At 41.5% G+C, this 14880-nt stretch overlaps 6 protein-coding genes across 6 annotated transcripts; 3 read left to right on the top strand and 3 right to left on the bottom strand.

Moving 5' to 3' along the window:
• Positions 1–1413: 1413 nt before the first annotated feature.
• On the bottom strand, positions 1414–2173 carry FOXG_13574 (uncharacterized protein; the record flags this gene model as incomplete). Its single annotated transcript, XM_018393560.1, has 5 exons — positions 1414–1549; positions 1607–1829; positions 1881–1952; positions 2011–2084; positions 2136–2173. 5 exons carry the CDS (start codon positions 2171–2173, stop codon positions 1414–1416), a joined length of 543 nt encoding a protein of 180 aa, XP_018252847.1.
• Positions 2174–3138: 965 nt separating this feature from the next.
• Positions 3139–3945, top strand: FOXG_13575 (uncharacterized protein; the record flags this gene model as incomplete). The annotated part of the gene is made up of 1 exon (XM_018393561.1): positions 3139–3945. The coding sequence occupies one exon, from the start codon at positions 3139–3141 to the stop codon at positions 3943–3945; it is 807 nt and encodes a 268-aa protein (XP_018252848.1).
• A 1607-nt stretch (positions 3946–5552) lies between these two features.
• On the bottom strand, positions 5553–6053 carry FOXG_13576 (uncharacterized protein; the record flags this gene model as incomplete). Its single annotated transcript, XM_018393562.1, has 1 exon — positions 5553–6053. One exon carries the CDS (start codon positions 6051–6053, stop codon positions 5553–5555), a length of 501 nt encoding a protein of 166 aa, XP_018252849.1.
• Positions 6054–8111: 2058 nt separating this feature from the next.
• On the top strand, positions 8112–8441 carry FOXG_21210 (uncharacterized protein; the record flags this gene model as incomplete). Its single annotated transcript, XM_018401521.1, has 1 exon — positions 8112–8441. One exon carries the CDS (start codon positions 8112–8114, stop codon positions 8439–8441), a length of 330 nt encoding a protein of 109 aa, XP_018252850.1.
• FOXG_13577 (uncharacterized protein) lies at positions 8373–10130 on the bottom strand (the record flags this gene model as incomplete). Its single annotated transcript, XM_018393563.1, has 2 exons — positions 8373–9339; positions 9390–10130. 2 exons carry the CDS (start codon positions 10128–10130, stop codon positions 8578–8580), a joined length of 1503 nt encoding a protein of 500 aa, XP_018252851.1. The 3' UTR covers positions 8373–8577.
• A 2118-nt stretch (positions 10131–12248) lies between these two features.
• Positions 12249–12542, top strand: FOXG_21211 (uncharacterized protein; the record flags this gene model as incomplete). The annotated part of the gene is made up of 2 exons (XM_018401522.1): positions 12249–12262; positions 12335–12542. The coding sequence occupies 2 exons, from the start codon at positions 12249–12251 to the stop codon at positions 12540–12542; spliced, it is 222 nt and encodes a 73-aa protein (XP_018252852.1).
• Between the last annotated feature and the right edge of the window lie 2338 nt (positions 12543–14880).

The following is a 14880-nucleotide window of genomic DNA, read 5'->3' on the forward strand; positions in this document are numbered from 1 at the left end:
GCTTCCCTTTTAGCCTGTTAAGTTCCTCTAACTCGGAATTAAGGAAGGCTGCTTTGATAAGAGGGTGGCTGTTGTAGAGAGGGTATATAAGCAGGAGTATCTTGCAACTAAAGGCTGCCAGCCTGATGCAGCTAGTATTATCCCTATGTAACCAGGCCTCTCCGATTTCTATTGCTATATCACGAAGCTTATCGTGACTGTCTTCCTTGATAGCTTGGTCGATCATATTAATCACATCGTGGCCTTCTGTTAGATAAGGCTCGCCGGGATCGGGTGTCTGCAGGCTTCTTCTGACAGCAGGCATCGTTACGGTGCAGCTGTGATGCTGTTAGCGGTTGCGATCAGAAGTCGGATCAGATTACTTACTGTGGAAGCGCAGTGGATGATTTAAGCGTGGTATGGGTCGGCGAAAGAGTGGCCTTTGAAGTGGGTTGCAGGAAGAAGATTAGGGCCAGCTGAAGAGTAAGGCTCTCCAGCTGGGTTATATGCAGCTAGGTTCAGGCTGCAATTGAGGCAGCTAACTATGATGATATTGACTTAATAAAGCTTTGCCTGCTGAGGGGTAATAAATATTTAAATTATGTTAGACTTTGGAGATGCTTAGATATATCTTTCGAGGCTGACTTGTAAACTTAAAAATAATAAAATAATTAGGCTAGAAAATATAAATATTTAAAAAGAATATATTTTAAATTTATTAATCTATTTAAAGTCTTTTTATTTTAATATTATTTTATTAATCTTAAAATTTAGTATTTTAAGTAATAATACCTTCCTTTTAAGTATAAAACTATTATATTAAAAGGTATATCTAATTTAGACCTTTTCTTATTTAAGTAGATAAGTATAACTTTATAGCCTTAAGTATTATTAAATAGTGCCTTTATAAGATGGTTTTTAAAGCTATTAAAATCCAAATTATAAATAAGTACCTATCTTTTTAAGTTTAATAATAGAGCCTTAGAGAGTACTGCGTCTCATCAATAAGAGATAACTGGACAGCAGACCAGAGATGATTTCATCCCAAACACCTCCTTAAGGCTCTTCAGGATGGCGAGGCTACAACTACGCGTGCCGTTTTACCTTCAAATGCGAACACTCTGTTGCCAGCAAAACTATAATACTACTAGTATTTCATAGTCAGAAATCAGGGTCTGTTTAAAAGTCATACAGATCTAGCATTCCATGTTATGCAAAACCAATTATTCGATATTAGCATCATCTAGCCTAGTCATTCGGCAAAGCCTTAGAAGTCTATTAGAACTTTATATCGTAAGATAAAATGACGTGTTTCAAATACTCATGTGCGCTGCCTAAAGTATAATCTCATCGCTAGCCGTCCCTCCGTCCGCCGGAAGTCCATGTGCCGCCGATGTGCTTTGTCGACCGGCAGGGGTTGATTCCAAATCACATCTAATCCAGTTTGATCTCCTCGGCCTTTCCAGTCTTGATGTCGAAGAGAAAACCACGGGCTGTCTCCTTGAGCTCCTCCCTGATAACCTGGTTGGCACGAAGCCACTCAAGGTCACCTTTAACACTGCCCGCCATACTATACCCACCCATTAGCATCAAGAAAGTGCACAAAAGTCGTAGATGAGATACTTACTCGGTGTTTGCGCCCCAGTTGATCTGGTCAATTTCATCCCAGTGACTCTCACCTACTCGAGCCTTGACAGTGTCGCGCATCCACTCGTTAGTAAACATTAGCGAGCCACAATCGGTATGATGAACAATGACGAGTTCATCGATGACGAATCTCGCGTCCAGGAGGAGAATGTCCCGGACCGCGAAGCGAATGTTTCCGCCAGCATTACGCGAGACCATGATCACTAGTCGACAATTAGTTTTCTTGTCGGTGACTTTCCATCTTGTTGACTTACTTTCACCATTGGGAACTCCGAGGTTCAAGTTGATGAACTTGTCGACGCTACAGCGAGGATCGACGCAGGCCACTGTTGGTATCACGATGAGCAAATGACTCGCAGACATGACGGATGACACATTACATACCGACAATAGTAAGGCGAGGTTTGGTGACCTTGTTAACTTCGGCGACGGTTGGAAATGGTGCAAATCCTTGAGGTCTGTCATAGAGTTAGATAAATTTCGGCTACGATTGAACTTGGAAAACTTACTCGTGGGTCGCAATGAGATCAGCGACAGTGTTGGCCATTTTTATTTGTTGTAACGATGTATTTGTGGTTCGGTTTGTTAAGCGATGGTTGATTAGTATGTAGTGTTGTAGTGTTGGATAAAGTAGTTCTTAATGATATTGGAAAGCTATTGATGATGGAAGTTACAAAGTGGAAGTGGTCATATAGGTTCTGTTATATAAGTTTTGAGCGAAGCATCTATCCCTCTCTGATCTTAAGTACTGGCGTTCGAACCAGGTTGCAGCTCTTATAAGAGAAGCTGCAACATGGTCTTACAAATCATCATCGCCATCGCGCGGTGTCGGTCTCTGAAATCTGTGCGATAAGGTTGGTCGCAGTCATGTTACCCGAGAGCATTCGGAGATTCAACGTGTATTCAATTTATTGGTGTTATCATGATAAATCAATGAAATGAAGAAAAGCCAGTGCTGATTTGAACCAGTGAGATGGCACCTGGTCATCAGATTCCAAGATTCATAAGCAAGGAGACTAGTACAGATTAAGCTAACTTTGTAGTATACATCCCGCGCTGATTCGGATGTTAAAAGGTCAAGCCAATCGAGGCACTCAACTGACCTTTAATACTCCTAGTTTATTAAGCTGTGAATTGTGATTACTGAACGTAAGCGGCAATCGAAGAAGTGACAAAGGTGGCTTGCTGATGCCCTGTAGGTTGATTCGGCGCCACAAACGTCTTGTGGTGCAGGGTATCCGACCATGTTACCTCACAAAAGATCTGCTACCGGTAGAGATACATAACACCCCCAAGCCAGCATGGCGAGATGATGAAGTCTTCCGACACTCGAAATTAATCCTTTAATTACTAATCATCGTCATAGCCTTGGTCGATTTGTCATATCTACTGCCTGGTATTACCTCATATACGGCCTTATGCCAATTTGATGCCATGCACAGCACAACTTCAGTCAAATTTTATCTATTGGCTTAGACAAATCTAGTATCTTTGCAATCACCATCAACAATCATGGCATCATTAACTGCTCACCCCTTCCCCTCTTTCCCCTTAACTGGGATCGAATTCCCAACAACTCCCCTCGTGCTATCCTCATATCAACATGCAAAAAAGTATGCAACCCCAGGAGTCTTGAACCACGTCCTTCGAAGTGCCGCCTTCTGCCTTCTCCTCCAGAAGAAGATCCCAGAATTTGCCAAACTGGGCGACAGTCTCGATATCGAGCTCGTTATCGTGAGCTGTCTTCTCCACGACCTGGCTTGGTCCAAAACGAAGGAGCTCGTCACAAACACGCGACGTTTCGAAGTCGATGGAGCCAACCTCGCTCGGGAGTTCATCAACACGACGCCTGAAAAGGGTGGCAATTGGAGTGAGGGCAGTCGTCGTATGCAGATAGCTTGGGATGCTATCGCGCTACATACAATGGACACCATTGCGCCGTGGAAAGAGCCTGAAGTGGCGCTCGTCCATTTCGGTGTTCACGGCGACCTGCTTGGGCCGAATCTTCATCTCCTTGGGCTACCACAGGATCTGCCGAACCTGGAGGGCGCCATAACTGAAGAAGAGTTCAAGGAGATTTCCAACGCGTTTCCACGAATGCACTTTGCAGATGAGTTCAAAGAGATCTTCTGTGGCTTGTGCAGAGATAGAGGCCGCTATACTTTCGACAGCAATGTTATGAACTATGGGCTGGAGTGGGGATATGATGGAGAGGGTACTGGAGCGGAGGAGTTCAAGAAGCTAGTGGAGGATGCTCGGCGTGCCAAGAGCCTGTACGGCGTCATGAGCGCTATCGACAAGCTCTTGGATGAAGATTAGGTAAAGCGTAGACGCTGGGTCTGCCGCTAGTTATTTGGAGGAGGAGCCATTGCGGCTGTTGGAAGATGCGCAAAGTACTTGTATGTTTTTTAGTAAAATCAAAAATTAAAAATAAGGAAGAGAGTGGTATGAGGAGGAACTTAGTCGGGATGCTTGATGATTAAATGTTGTTTTATAGACCTGTAAACTTAGTATGACACCTGTTGATTTCCTCCTCCTAAAGACGAATTCAGTATGGAAATGCCTTAATAGCGTAGAACATTATGTACTTTATATGTTAGGCCATTTTAATGCCTAAAAGTTTAAATTTAAAATTTAGAAAGGTATTTTCTAGATACCTCTTCCTCTTGGGATTTACTTTATAAATAAAATAATTTATTTTAATTAAATAATAGGTATCTATTAATAGAGCCTTGAACAGTACTATATATATATATCAATAAGAGATAACCCGGGCAGCAGACCAAAGATGATCACGCTCTGAGTCATCCCCGGCGGCTCCTTATGGCTCTTCAGGCTGCAGAAATTCATACTGAGGATGACCAGTTAATTTTGCAAATCAATTATCATTGGACTCCTTACCGCGAGTTATCGGGCACGGATACCACCGTAAACTCGATGCATTAACATCGAGCAGTTGCGCAAGTTTGGATACAGCCGTGAACTTCATATGCAGAGATGAATCCCGTGTAACTGTGGAGCAACCCCGGCTCCCGGAGTTCCTTACCACGAGGGCCAACGAACGTAAGACCAGCGACAACAAACCTTTCGGAACAGAACAAGACGTTGTAGCTGATAAAGGCGCCGATGGAATCCAGGTACCAGATAAGTGAGTGCGGTGAGAGCCAAACAAGGTGGGTGATGAAGCCGACGAAAACGGATCTCCTGAAACGCCGAGATAAGAGTTAGACGAGGCAGTTCCGGTTGATCCTCGGCTGTGGACGAACTTCGAACTGGAAGAGGAAGAACACGAATCCATTGAAATTTTTGAGAACGGCAAAGCGGACATCAAATAGAAGCAAGGCAATATAGGACAATTTAAGCTCGGTGATACCCCTTGTACATTCGAAATGATGCAAGAGAAACTGCATCATGCAAGTTTTGAAGTCGTCAGCCAAGAAGATATAATCGCCGCTATGACTGAAATGCAGATCTAGTGAAGAAAGGACATGCACCTTCATTTCGTGATGAATCCTCTGGGAATATTTACGACTTGTAGGCAGAAATGCCTTTGTTTGTCTCCGTAAATGCCCTTACTTTCCGGCATCTTGATCGCTTGGATGCTGTCCACCACATATCAGTGGCTCTGCAATAAGAGAAATAGCATGTTTCTCTACCTGGGCTTATAGAGCGATTTGATTTTAAATATTCAGTCATCTTACCCCTGCCACTGCAACTGACTGTTTCTAGTGTCTCGGGGATCAGGTGCCATGTTCGGTTGCTCATCGTCCGGCATACTAATATGCCTGCCCTTCCAAAGTCTTGTCTTGATCAATTGAAGTCTGCAGCTAGAGACCAAATGGTTGTTGCACGTCAGAGGGCAACTGCTGACCTGTCGGGGCGACTCTCCCTGTTCGCCTCTGCCTTGACACGTCCCCCATTTACACTCATTTCGAGAAATAACAAGTCAAATTATGAGAGCATGTAAAAGGAAAAAAGAAAAAGGAAAGTCGACACCAGTTCAAACCACCGGAATTCTGAGCAATCTCTGCTTTATCGGCCTCATCCTCCCAAGCATCCTCATCTTCCTCGGCGTCCTCGTTTCCCGCAGCATCCTTTTTTCCATCACCAGCCTGATCCTCCGGATCCTCTTCCCCGTCATCATCGTCCAGACCTTTGGTCATCTTGTCGATTTTGGCACTGAGAGCCAAAACTTGGGACTCAAGAACGATCCTCTTGGCCTTCTCCTCACGAAGCTCGTCCTGCAAGGCCTTACGCGCAGTCTTTTCTTGGTCGAGTTCTTTTATGGCACCGTCTAACCCATCCCAAAGACGGTTTATCTCGCCATCAACCTCCTCTATCTGGGCTTCAAACAGGAGCTTGAGCTTCGGCCCCTGTGCATCGGCCGATAGTGCCTTGTCGCGTGCATCAAAAGTCTCGATGCTCATCAACACAGAGTTGAGCCTGGTGCGCCAGACCTCAGGATCCTACCACTTATTGTAATGGTGAATTGGCCAATTTACCTTTTTTTTATATAGGAGCTTAGCATAACGTGGTTGATAAGCATGCGACGCACTTTTCCCTCTTATATTATAGATTTTATCTAATTAGATATTTATCAACCATTAATAATATCACAATCTTCAAATGAAGCCAGAACCCTCCTTGCCCTTTAAGCCCTTTAAAATAACCCAAAATTAAGTACCTAATACACTGCAAAGATATACGAGATCTCTAAGCCTAGGCTACGTCGCCGTAGAAATGGCATTTAATTGCAACGCAATTTTATCCTGAAATCGAAGAAACTATCTAATCTAAAAGAGCAGATAATAAATTCATTCTTGACCTAGATTCGCAAGGGTTTCCCTTGCGACTGCATTTTATAGAAGAAATAGCTAATTCTCTTCTTAGTAACTATAATATATTACCTATTAGTAAATACTAAGCTTATAACTTTATTAAGTAGTAACTAGAGCTAAAGATATATTTATTTTAAAAATATAACTATTAAAGAGCTAAATATAAAGATTTATTTATTATTTATAGCTAATTTAGGCTTATATAAAATATAATTATAAAGTATAATATTTAATTAGATAATATTTAGAACTTTAATAAGACTAGCTTTGTAATAGGTATTATTATAATTAAAATAATTATTATAGGTTTAAAAAGGTAAGAAAGACTAAAATTAATATAGCCTAAAAACTAGGAATAAATTATAATAATCTAGGTAATTAATATAAAAGGTTAATTAATTATATTATTTATTATTAATATAGGCTAATATTATCTTATAAATTAATACTAAGAATATAACCTCTTAGGCAATTAGGTTATTATAATAAGCTAAAATAAATAAATAAATAACTAGCTAGGTCTTTATTAGCTAAAGCACTTTAATTAGTTTATAACTAATAGGTTAATTAGTCCTTATTATTTTCTAATCCTTAATAGTTATAAAAGCTATTACTCTGCTAATTTTAAGAGATATTATAAAGAGAATAAAATTATTATACTTTATATACCTACTTATATATCTTACTTACTTTAGCCTCTTAATATTAGGTACTTTAGGCTATTAAAAAAGGCATATAATTAAGAAATAAAGTATTTAATTAAATACTTTATAACTTATATTTTAAAGACTAAGTTCTTTCCTGCCTTTTATACTGCTTTTAAAGCTATTTTTATAAAAAGTAATATCTAAAGAGGTTTTAAAAAAGCTAGGCTTACTTTTTTTAACTTAGAAAATATTATCTTAAAGCTTAATATATAGTTATAAACTCTAATACCTCCTAGGGAGGCTACTAAACCTTTAACCCTATAAGTTTTAAAGATACTAAAGATAGTAATTAAGGCCTAGTCTTAGTTTAAATACCTTAAAAAATAAATTAAAAGATATAAAAGTAGCTTCTTAGAGTTAATTATTAAAGCTTTAAAGTTAAATACTAAAGTAATAAAGGCAGTTATATATAAGGCTACCTTATTAAGGGCTAAAATCTAAAGCCTTTAAGATATAAATAAAATACTAAGCTAGCACTAAAGGATAAAAAGGACTAAATTATAGAAAGAAGGGGCTATAACTATAAAGGATATATTATAAGTAATTAATAAAATAGATATTTATATATAGGTAGTAGCTAAATTATTTAGAAGTAATAATTAGGCCTAGTTAAAGTAACTAGCTGGTTAGTATTATAGTATATATGGCAAGGCTAGGCATAATATAAGGACCTATTAGGTGGATCAGGCTGCTCATAATGTTAAGAATGTTGGCACCGAAGATGAAAAGGCTAAGCATACTGTATCTCACTCTGAGAACTAAAACTTGAATAAATATTATTCTTTTTTTTTTCCTTTAGGAAAGGTATTCATTTGGTTACGAGAAGATCCGCAAGGAGGCGCTTGAGCAGCTTGATAACGTCTACTTCCCCGTTGAAGCCACCAAGACAGGCTTTATTCGCAACAAGGGCCTTTCAGCTACTACTCAGGTGGATTCGCTAATGGCTCGCCTCGTCAAGCAACGTTACTTGGCCAATGCTACGCTTCATGGATATTCTAAGGAGGCATTGAGTGGATCTATCCTCGAGGAAGCGCCTTTCCCGGAAGTATTGGTTACTAAGGCGTACAGCGCGGATAGAAAGACGCTTGATCTTGTTGTCTATAATGGAAAAGAGGCTGGAGTCTTTAAACTTGGGTTTGAGAGTTTGATTCCTGGTCAGCAGTACTCTGTCAGCACTGGAGGTTCAGTCGCAGCTAATGGGGCCGGCAAGGCGTTCATTGATGCAGAGATTAATAGGAGAACTCAGATCATCCTCCAACCGATCGAATAGTTACATCAGTAGTTACACTGTCTTAGTCTTTATTCAAGCGGTTTGGGAGTGACATCCTTCTTCTAACTGTTGCCCATCATATATGTATCCAACCTCCTGCACCAATTCCCTATGGGTACACGAATAGGAATCTAGTTTACAATCCAATCTTAAACCCGCCTGGCCAATACTTCTGAAAAGTCCGAGAAGGATCATACTTGCGAGAGATCTGAAGCAACTTCTGCTTATTCTCCTTTCCATAGCCATCATAAATGTTCTGGAACCCGGCTGCGTCTCCCATGTAGGTGAAAGGATCATAGATACCAGCCTTCTGGGTAGCATTAGCAATTGCCCAAGTCGTGTCCTCGATCCACTTGAACACAGCATCATTGTGCTCATCGCCACTCCACTCAACAACCTCTGCCCAAGCAATGTACGTGCCCTTCTTCTCGACATCCAATCCCAGAGCATTACCTCCGGGGTTGTACTTCTTAGAAGCCTTTGTCCAGAGAGATCCTAGAGGCTGCCAGTCGACAGAAATAAGCACGCGGTCCTTAGCGGGGAGGATCTTGTATAAGTCGGGAAGAGCATCGAGGAAGCCATCGTTCACAATCTGTATGCCCTTGAGTATCTCTTCGTATGTTTTACCCGTAGTGGTGCCGGCGATGAACTGGTCGTTGATCTTGGGAGTGACAAGCTGGCCAGTCTCATCCGAGAATTGAGCAAGAGTCTTTTTCTCGAACGTGTTGGAAATAGCTGGAAGGTCGAAGAATGGCCTGAAGCACTCAGGTTCCGGGTTCGAATCGCTGTCGTAGAAGAGAATTGCGCCGCCAATAGTTGTCTCCTCGTCGACAGCAATCACCTGAGGAACAATATGTGCGAGAGGGTCAGTATTGAAGGCCGAGAAATTTGCCACTGCCTGCAGTTCTGTCAGTCCTGATCAAGTAATTCCTTTATGGCGTCTCGTACCTTCAAGAACCCAGGTATATCAGCGACGCTGTAGATACCAGCGTAAATCTGATCCGATGGGAAAGTGGCGAGCTTGAACTTGGTGACGATGCCGAAATTGTTAGATCCACCCTTCAGAGCCCAAAAGAGATCTGGATGTGACTTTGAAGTGACTGATATGATCTTGCCGCTGGACACCACGAGCTCATACTCGAGTACGTTATCCGCAGCCCATCCTCGCTGGTTGCCATGGAAATTGATGCCTCCAGCCAGAAGCAGACCCGGTACACCGACTGGAGAAAGACGACCACCCGCAACTGCAAGCTTGTGCTGGCCTAGATAACGATAAACCTGGCCCCAATCCAAGCCAGGTCCAACCCAAACCGACTTTTTGTCTTTGGCCAATTCGAGAGTTGTCAAATTGGACATGACGAATAGCGGACCTCCGTCGATGTTATTAGCGCCTGCAATGGCCATGTGTCCGCCTCCACGCAGACCAAAGGATGTACGACCGGTGCTCATCAATTTGACTGCCTCAGCAACATGCTTTGCGCTGGTAGGGCGGAAGACGCAAGCTGGCTCTAGGATCTCATTGTTGGACCAGAAATCTTGCGACTCATACACGTAGACTGTGTCCTTGGAGTAAAAGGTGTTGTCGGGAAAGGCATGCTTGAGTGCATCGCAGCCAGACTCAGTCTTCTTTGCCACGGTCGCAGGCCAGGCTGTCAGCAATAGCAAGCTGAGGACCGTGCTGCTCAGCATGACGAACAGCATAGGATGATTGACAATTGATGAAGAGGATGAATGATGAAGCCCATCGAGTTTGACCGCTACAATTGAAATTTTGATGGGATGGCCACGAGCTGGTTGCCGGATTAATTCGCGGACCTGCATGGCCCAGTATTTTAGGTGCTGTAGGTGCATCGGTTCATTTACTAGAGATGGGAGGTGATGATCCCTATACAGGACCCAGAGACATGGACATGGAGTCGATGGAAGCCGCTGATTCGATAACTTACGGGCCTAGTCAGCCTCGGTAAATATTCAGCCCTACCCTATTGGTTACTGACAGCATTCAACTGAACAATCGGAAAACGGGCTAGATCAAGACCTGAAGATTACTAGAAATATAGGAATGGAATCCATATTTTGAGATGGAGACTTCCCTTGAGATGTTATTAGTGGCCAATCTAGCGATTTACTAGAGACGTGTTCCTAGCCTACTACGACTTTGAAGGAATCCAGAGGCATTTCAAATATCAGCTACTGCTCAGCACACGCCAAGATTCTCATGGAGACAGGGATATGCTCGGCTGTGATTTAACGGAAACTCACCTCTGTCGCCGCAGAATAACTATTTCCAGCACTAGCACCATGGGGCTCGTTGAAGTATATCTCAGGCCAATAGGTTGCAGACTTGGTTTCTTTGCATACTCCACTACCAGACATCTAACCATTGATCCAGGAATAGCGAAAGCGTGTCTATTAGTTCCTCCAGAAGGAGAGAAGAAAGCAGGTCCTTGGGCAGTTAGTATCGAGAAAACCAAGAAGGATACAAGAATAATGGATTTCATTTTATCTTGCCTGAAATCAGCAAGACAAGCAATATACTTCATGTAATAAGAAATATTAGGCTGGTTGACAATTTCATCTAGCGACAAGAACAGATACTTCCGCTGCTTTGTGACCTCTTTATCTGGGCAGAGATATTGATTGATCTGTTTCAGCATATAAACCACATCAAGTCTTGGCATCTAGGGTAGGGAAGATTAAACAGGCAGGGCGTAAGCACAAGTTCGTTGGTGCGCTGATCACGCTCCACAACACCTCAGACAGCGCAGGGATTATCGCTCCATGATTGTCATCTACAATTTTTCGATTCACGAGTACGGGAATTGATTGCAGTCCGCTCAGGCAGGTTTTCAATTCAGAATTTTTTCCATCGGGTCAAGAGTATATTGTTAATTTCTATTTTGTAGCAGTTACAGTCAATTTCCAGACCTGAGCCCTATCAAGAGCTTCGCCCGTTTCACACTCGCCCGCTTCACCCTCGGCCGGCCACACAAACCTTTGATTTCGGGATTTGAATTGCAAAAGGTGTGCGGGCAATCCACCGTCGCGCATCAAATTGCGCTACAATTTCTCTCGATCTCCCTTAATTTTAGATAGTACCCTGATGTTGTGCGCACACCGACATAAATTGCGACCTTGTGTGTGTTGCATATCACACACCTTCATCGCAACGGCCTCAAATGAGGCCAAGGACCAATTGAAGATCAGCGCCATACTGGCTCGAGTGGAGCTGTCAAAAGGGCTTTCAACCTCTGAAGTCCAATGGAATTCCGTATTACTGGGAAATAATTTATCAGTTGGTAGACTTGTATCATATGTCCTCACATACTTACTGGTGGCTTACAAGGGGGTGTAGCCACATTGCGTGACGGAGCCCTGAGTGATTCTCAACACTCTTTGGTCACGGAGAATCTTAGTAGTCAAAGGCATAAAACGTGATCAAAATAGTTTAAGATGCTGTAAATAATGAAGAGTTACGTCTTGTGTGGCGGTGGAATATTGGCTGTCTTTTGTCGAACCAATCCCAGGGCATAAGCTCAATGTCATGAGAAAGAGGTTCATGTTATCAGAGACATGCAGGAAGTACAGCTAGCGAATTCCCAGCCCTCAAACCCTATTCTGGATTGACACGTCAATTGAGGGACATGCTTTTGACTATGGCTGATATGCATATAAGGCCCATTCGTCTTCTCTGCTCCTCCCCAGAGTCCCAACACTGGCTAAATCACAGCTTATTCCTTTCCCCGACTGTACCTAACCTATACCTGTCCTCTTTACAACCGGACTCGTGCCTTTTCAGTTGCTATCATGCCATCCAAGTTGTAACTCACCCGTCTAACACTCTCTTGATGCCGTTCTATAGAGGACGCCATACTGACTGACATGAATTGAAGAACCAATCCTGAGTGCCCCGCTGAGGCAACCAATGAATCAATTCAGCCGCCGCCTCGCCAAGATAGTGAGGCCACTACCGATCCCGACAATGCGACAACTGCTGGTCATCCTTGCATGACAGTCGCTGAAAAGGCAGAAAGACAGGAACAAGACCTTGCAGGTATTGGATCTCGCTTCGACAACGATGAGATTAATGACCGCGAGTAGTCATGTTCTGTCTTTGAGAATCTCTGCAATTGGAGTAGCATGGGTTATAGCTAGGAATGATGACTACTGAATTGAGGTTATTCTTATCTTTGCATATACTAAACTTAAATAATACCGGTAACTGGTTGCAGCTCTTATGCAATGGCAAATCCGTAACCAATATCATATCCCCACTAATTATTATTAATTATTTTTAGCAAGTTCAGTGTCCTTTATGTCTTAATTATGATCATAATATATAAATTATACATCCTGCCTGTCGCCTAAAGCACTAAACATTAACCTAGCTCCTAAAACTGGCTTCGCAATCTTGAAAAGGAGACTAAACAGGAGTCATAAATCTCAGATCGTACTGTTATTCTCCAGGAGATGGGTCATTCACTGACTATATATCCTTCTTCATTCTGATAGTCTGCCGGCATTTTCAAGATAATCCGGGCAGTCAGCGTTAGCTCTTAGCCAGATATAGCTCTAAATAACGCATCTTAGAACGCACTTCAGTTAGGATACTAAATGTCTATTCAATAGGTCAAGGTAACTTTTCAGCTTCTCATCTGAAACAGATCTCACTGCTAACATTATAATCATCATTCGACCTAATTTAATCTCCAAGATGGTCTAGGGCCTTTCGGCGCTTTGATGTATGTCACTACATACTGGTGTAGCGCTTTGAACGGAAGTTAATAAAAAATCCTCTTCAAACTCTATACGAAGAGACCTAAAGCTATCTGGTTTTATAAGAAGCTTTGTCTACTTCTGAAGGTCTGAAAACAGCCTTATGATGGGTTGACCTGAAGGTAAGGAAAGAGCGCTATAGACTTGGGGTATTAGAGTTGTTAATCAGGATTATGGAGTGATACTGAGTGATACTTTCTTCCACGGAAGACGAAATGTACCTCATACATGATTAAACTAAGGTCTATATGGCCTGAATATGATATGCATATCTTTAGTTAAAAAGTAAACTTTATTTAAAGTAAAAATAAATCAGGAACTAATCTCCCTACAGAGACCTAGGCTTAACGCTCTCCAAAGTTAGTGTGACCCTTCCAAACAAGCCCTTCTTCTTGTTAATAGGCAACTTATTAATCGTAGTCTCCCTGACAATTATTATTTGCATTAACAGCCTGCTGATGATTAAGTTAATATGGGAAGTTTTATAGCGCTAGTAAGATATGGGTGTTGCAATAATTAAAATAAGTAAGTATTAATGATTAGCGTTTCAGGCGCTATAGTAGCTATAGTAAGTCTAAAATAGGTAAGAATATAAAAGAAATACTTGCAAATTAATTAATACTAATATTAATATTAATATATAAACTCGTGGTATTAGTAGGTATGCAGTGAATTCGCTTTGAGGTTATTTTCATTAATGGTTATTAGGTGACAGGGTTTGCGAACATGAATTAGTCTGCCATAACTAACCAGAGCGTGTTCTTGACTTATTAAGTTCAGCAATAGCTGTAGCCATATGTCTAGCCGCTATGAGTTAAGACTCTTTTAGTAAAAGGGGCGACCCTGGTCAGGTCTGGAGGTACCCTAGGCAGCATAACACGGCTAGGAAATAACATGGCGTTAGTAGGGGCATAACAGGCGTCAAGTGAAAGAGGATTTCAGTAGAAGGGTTAATTATAATTAGATAGAAATCAATAGAATATATTAAGTAGGAAGTTTAAATATCAACAGATATATAAAGAAGAAAAATAAAGAAGAAAAGAGAAGAAAGAAAAAAGGAAAAGAAAGTTAAAAAAAAAAAAAAGTAAAATAAATAAGTAAATAATAATAACTATCTATAGGAATATAAATTTAGGGCTTCCTATATTCTTCATAGATTAATAAAAATATATAATCCTATAGTAATACCTATTATAGGTCTTAATAGCTTCTATTATAATACTAATTACCGGGTTATAATCTGCTGCCTCTGCAGAATATACCTAGTTCTAAAATAAATAAGCTAAAAAAGTCACCTATCAGTGCACAGGCTCTGAAGTCATGGACCATTGACGTTGATACCCATAACGAGGTTCCAATCATTATCATCCAACAGCGCCATTAGCTTCTGACCATGAAACTTGCCAACATTTCCCGCAGAATTAACCGCGCCATCAAGAGGGCCGAACTTCCTCACGGCACCTTCGATCCAACCATAGGGGCGTTATTTCAAAGCTTGCGTGCCGTATTCCCGACTTAACTCGCTGCAGATCTTGCGGACATTTCTTTGTGCGTGCGATCTTTTGCACGGACTAGACTAACTGCGGGATCATCACCATCTCGGTCTTGATGAAAATGACATTTATTCATTATTAACAATAGACGAATATTCTCACGTAATGAT

This window comes from Fusarium oxysporum, chromosome 10 (genome assembly GCF_000149955.1).
Source record: "Fusarium oxysporum f. sp. lycopersici 4287 chromosome 10, whole genome shotgun sequence".
In the NCBI taxonomy this organism is placed as follows: domain Eukaryota; kingdom Fungi; phylum Ascomycota; class Sordariomycetes; order Hypocreales; family Nectriaceae; genus Fusarium; species Fusarium oxysporum.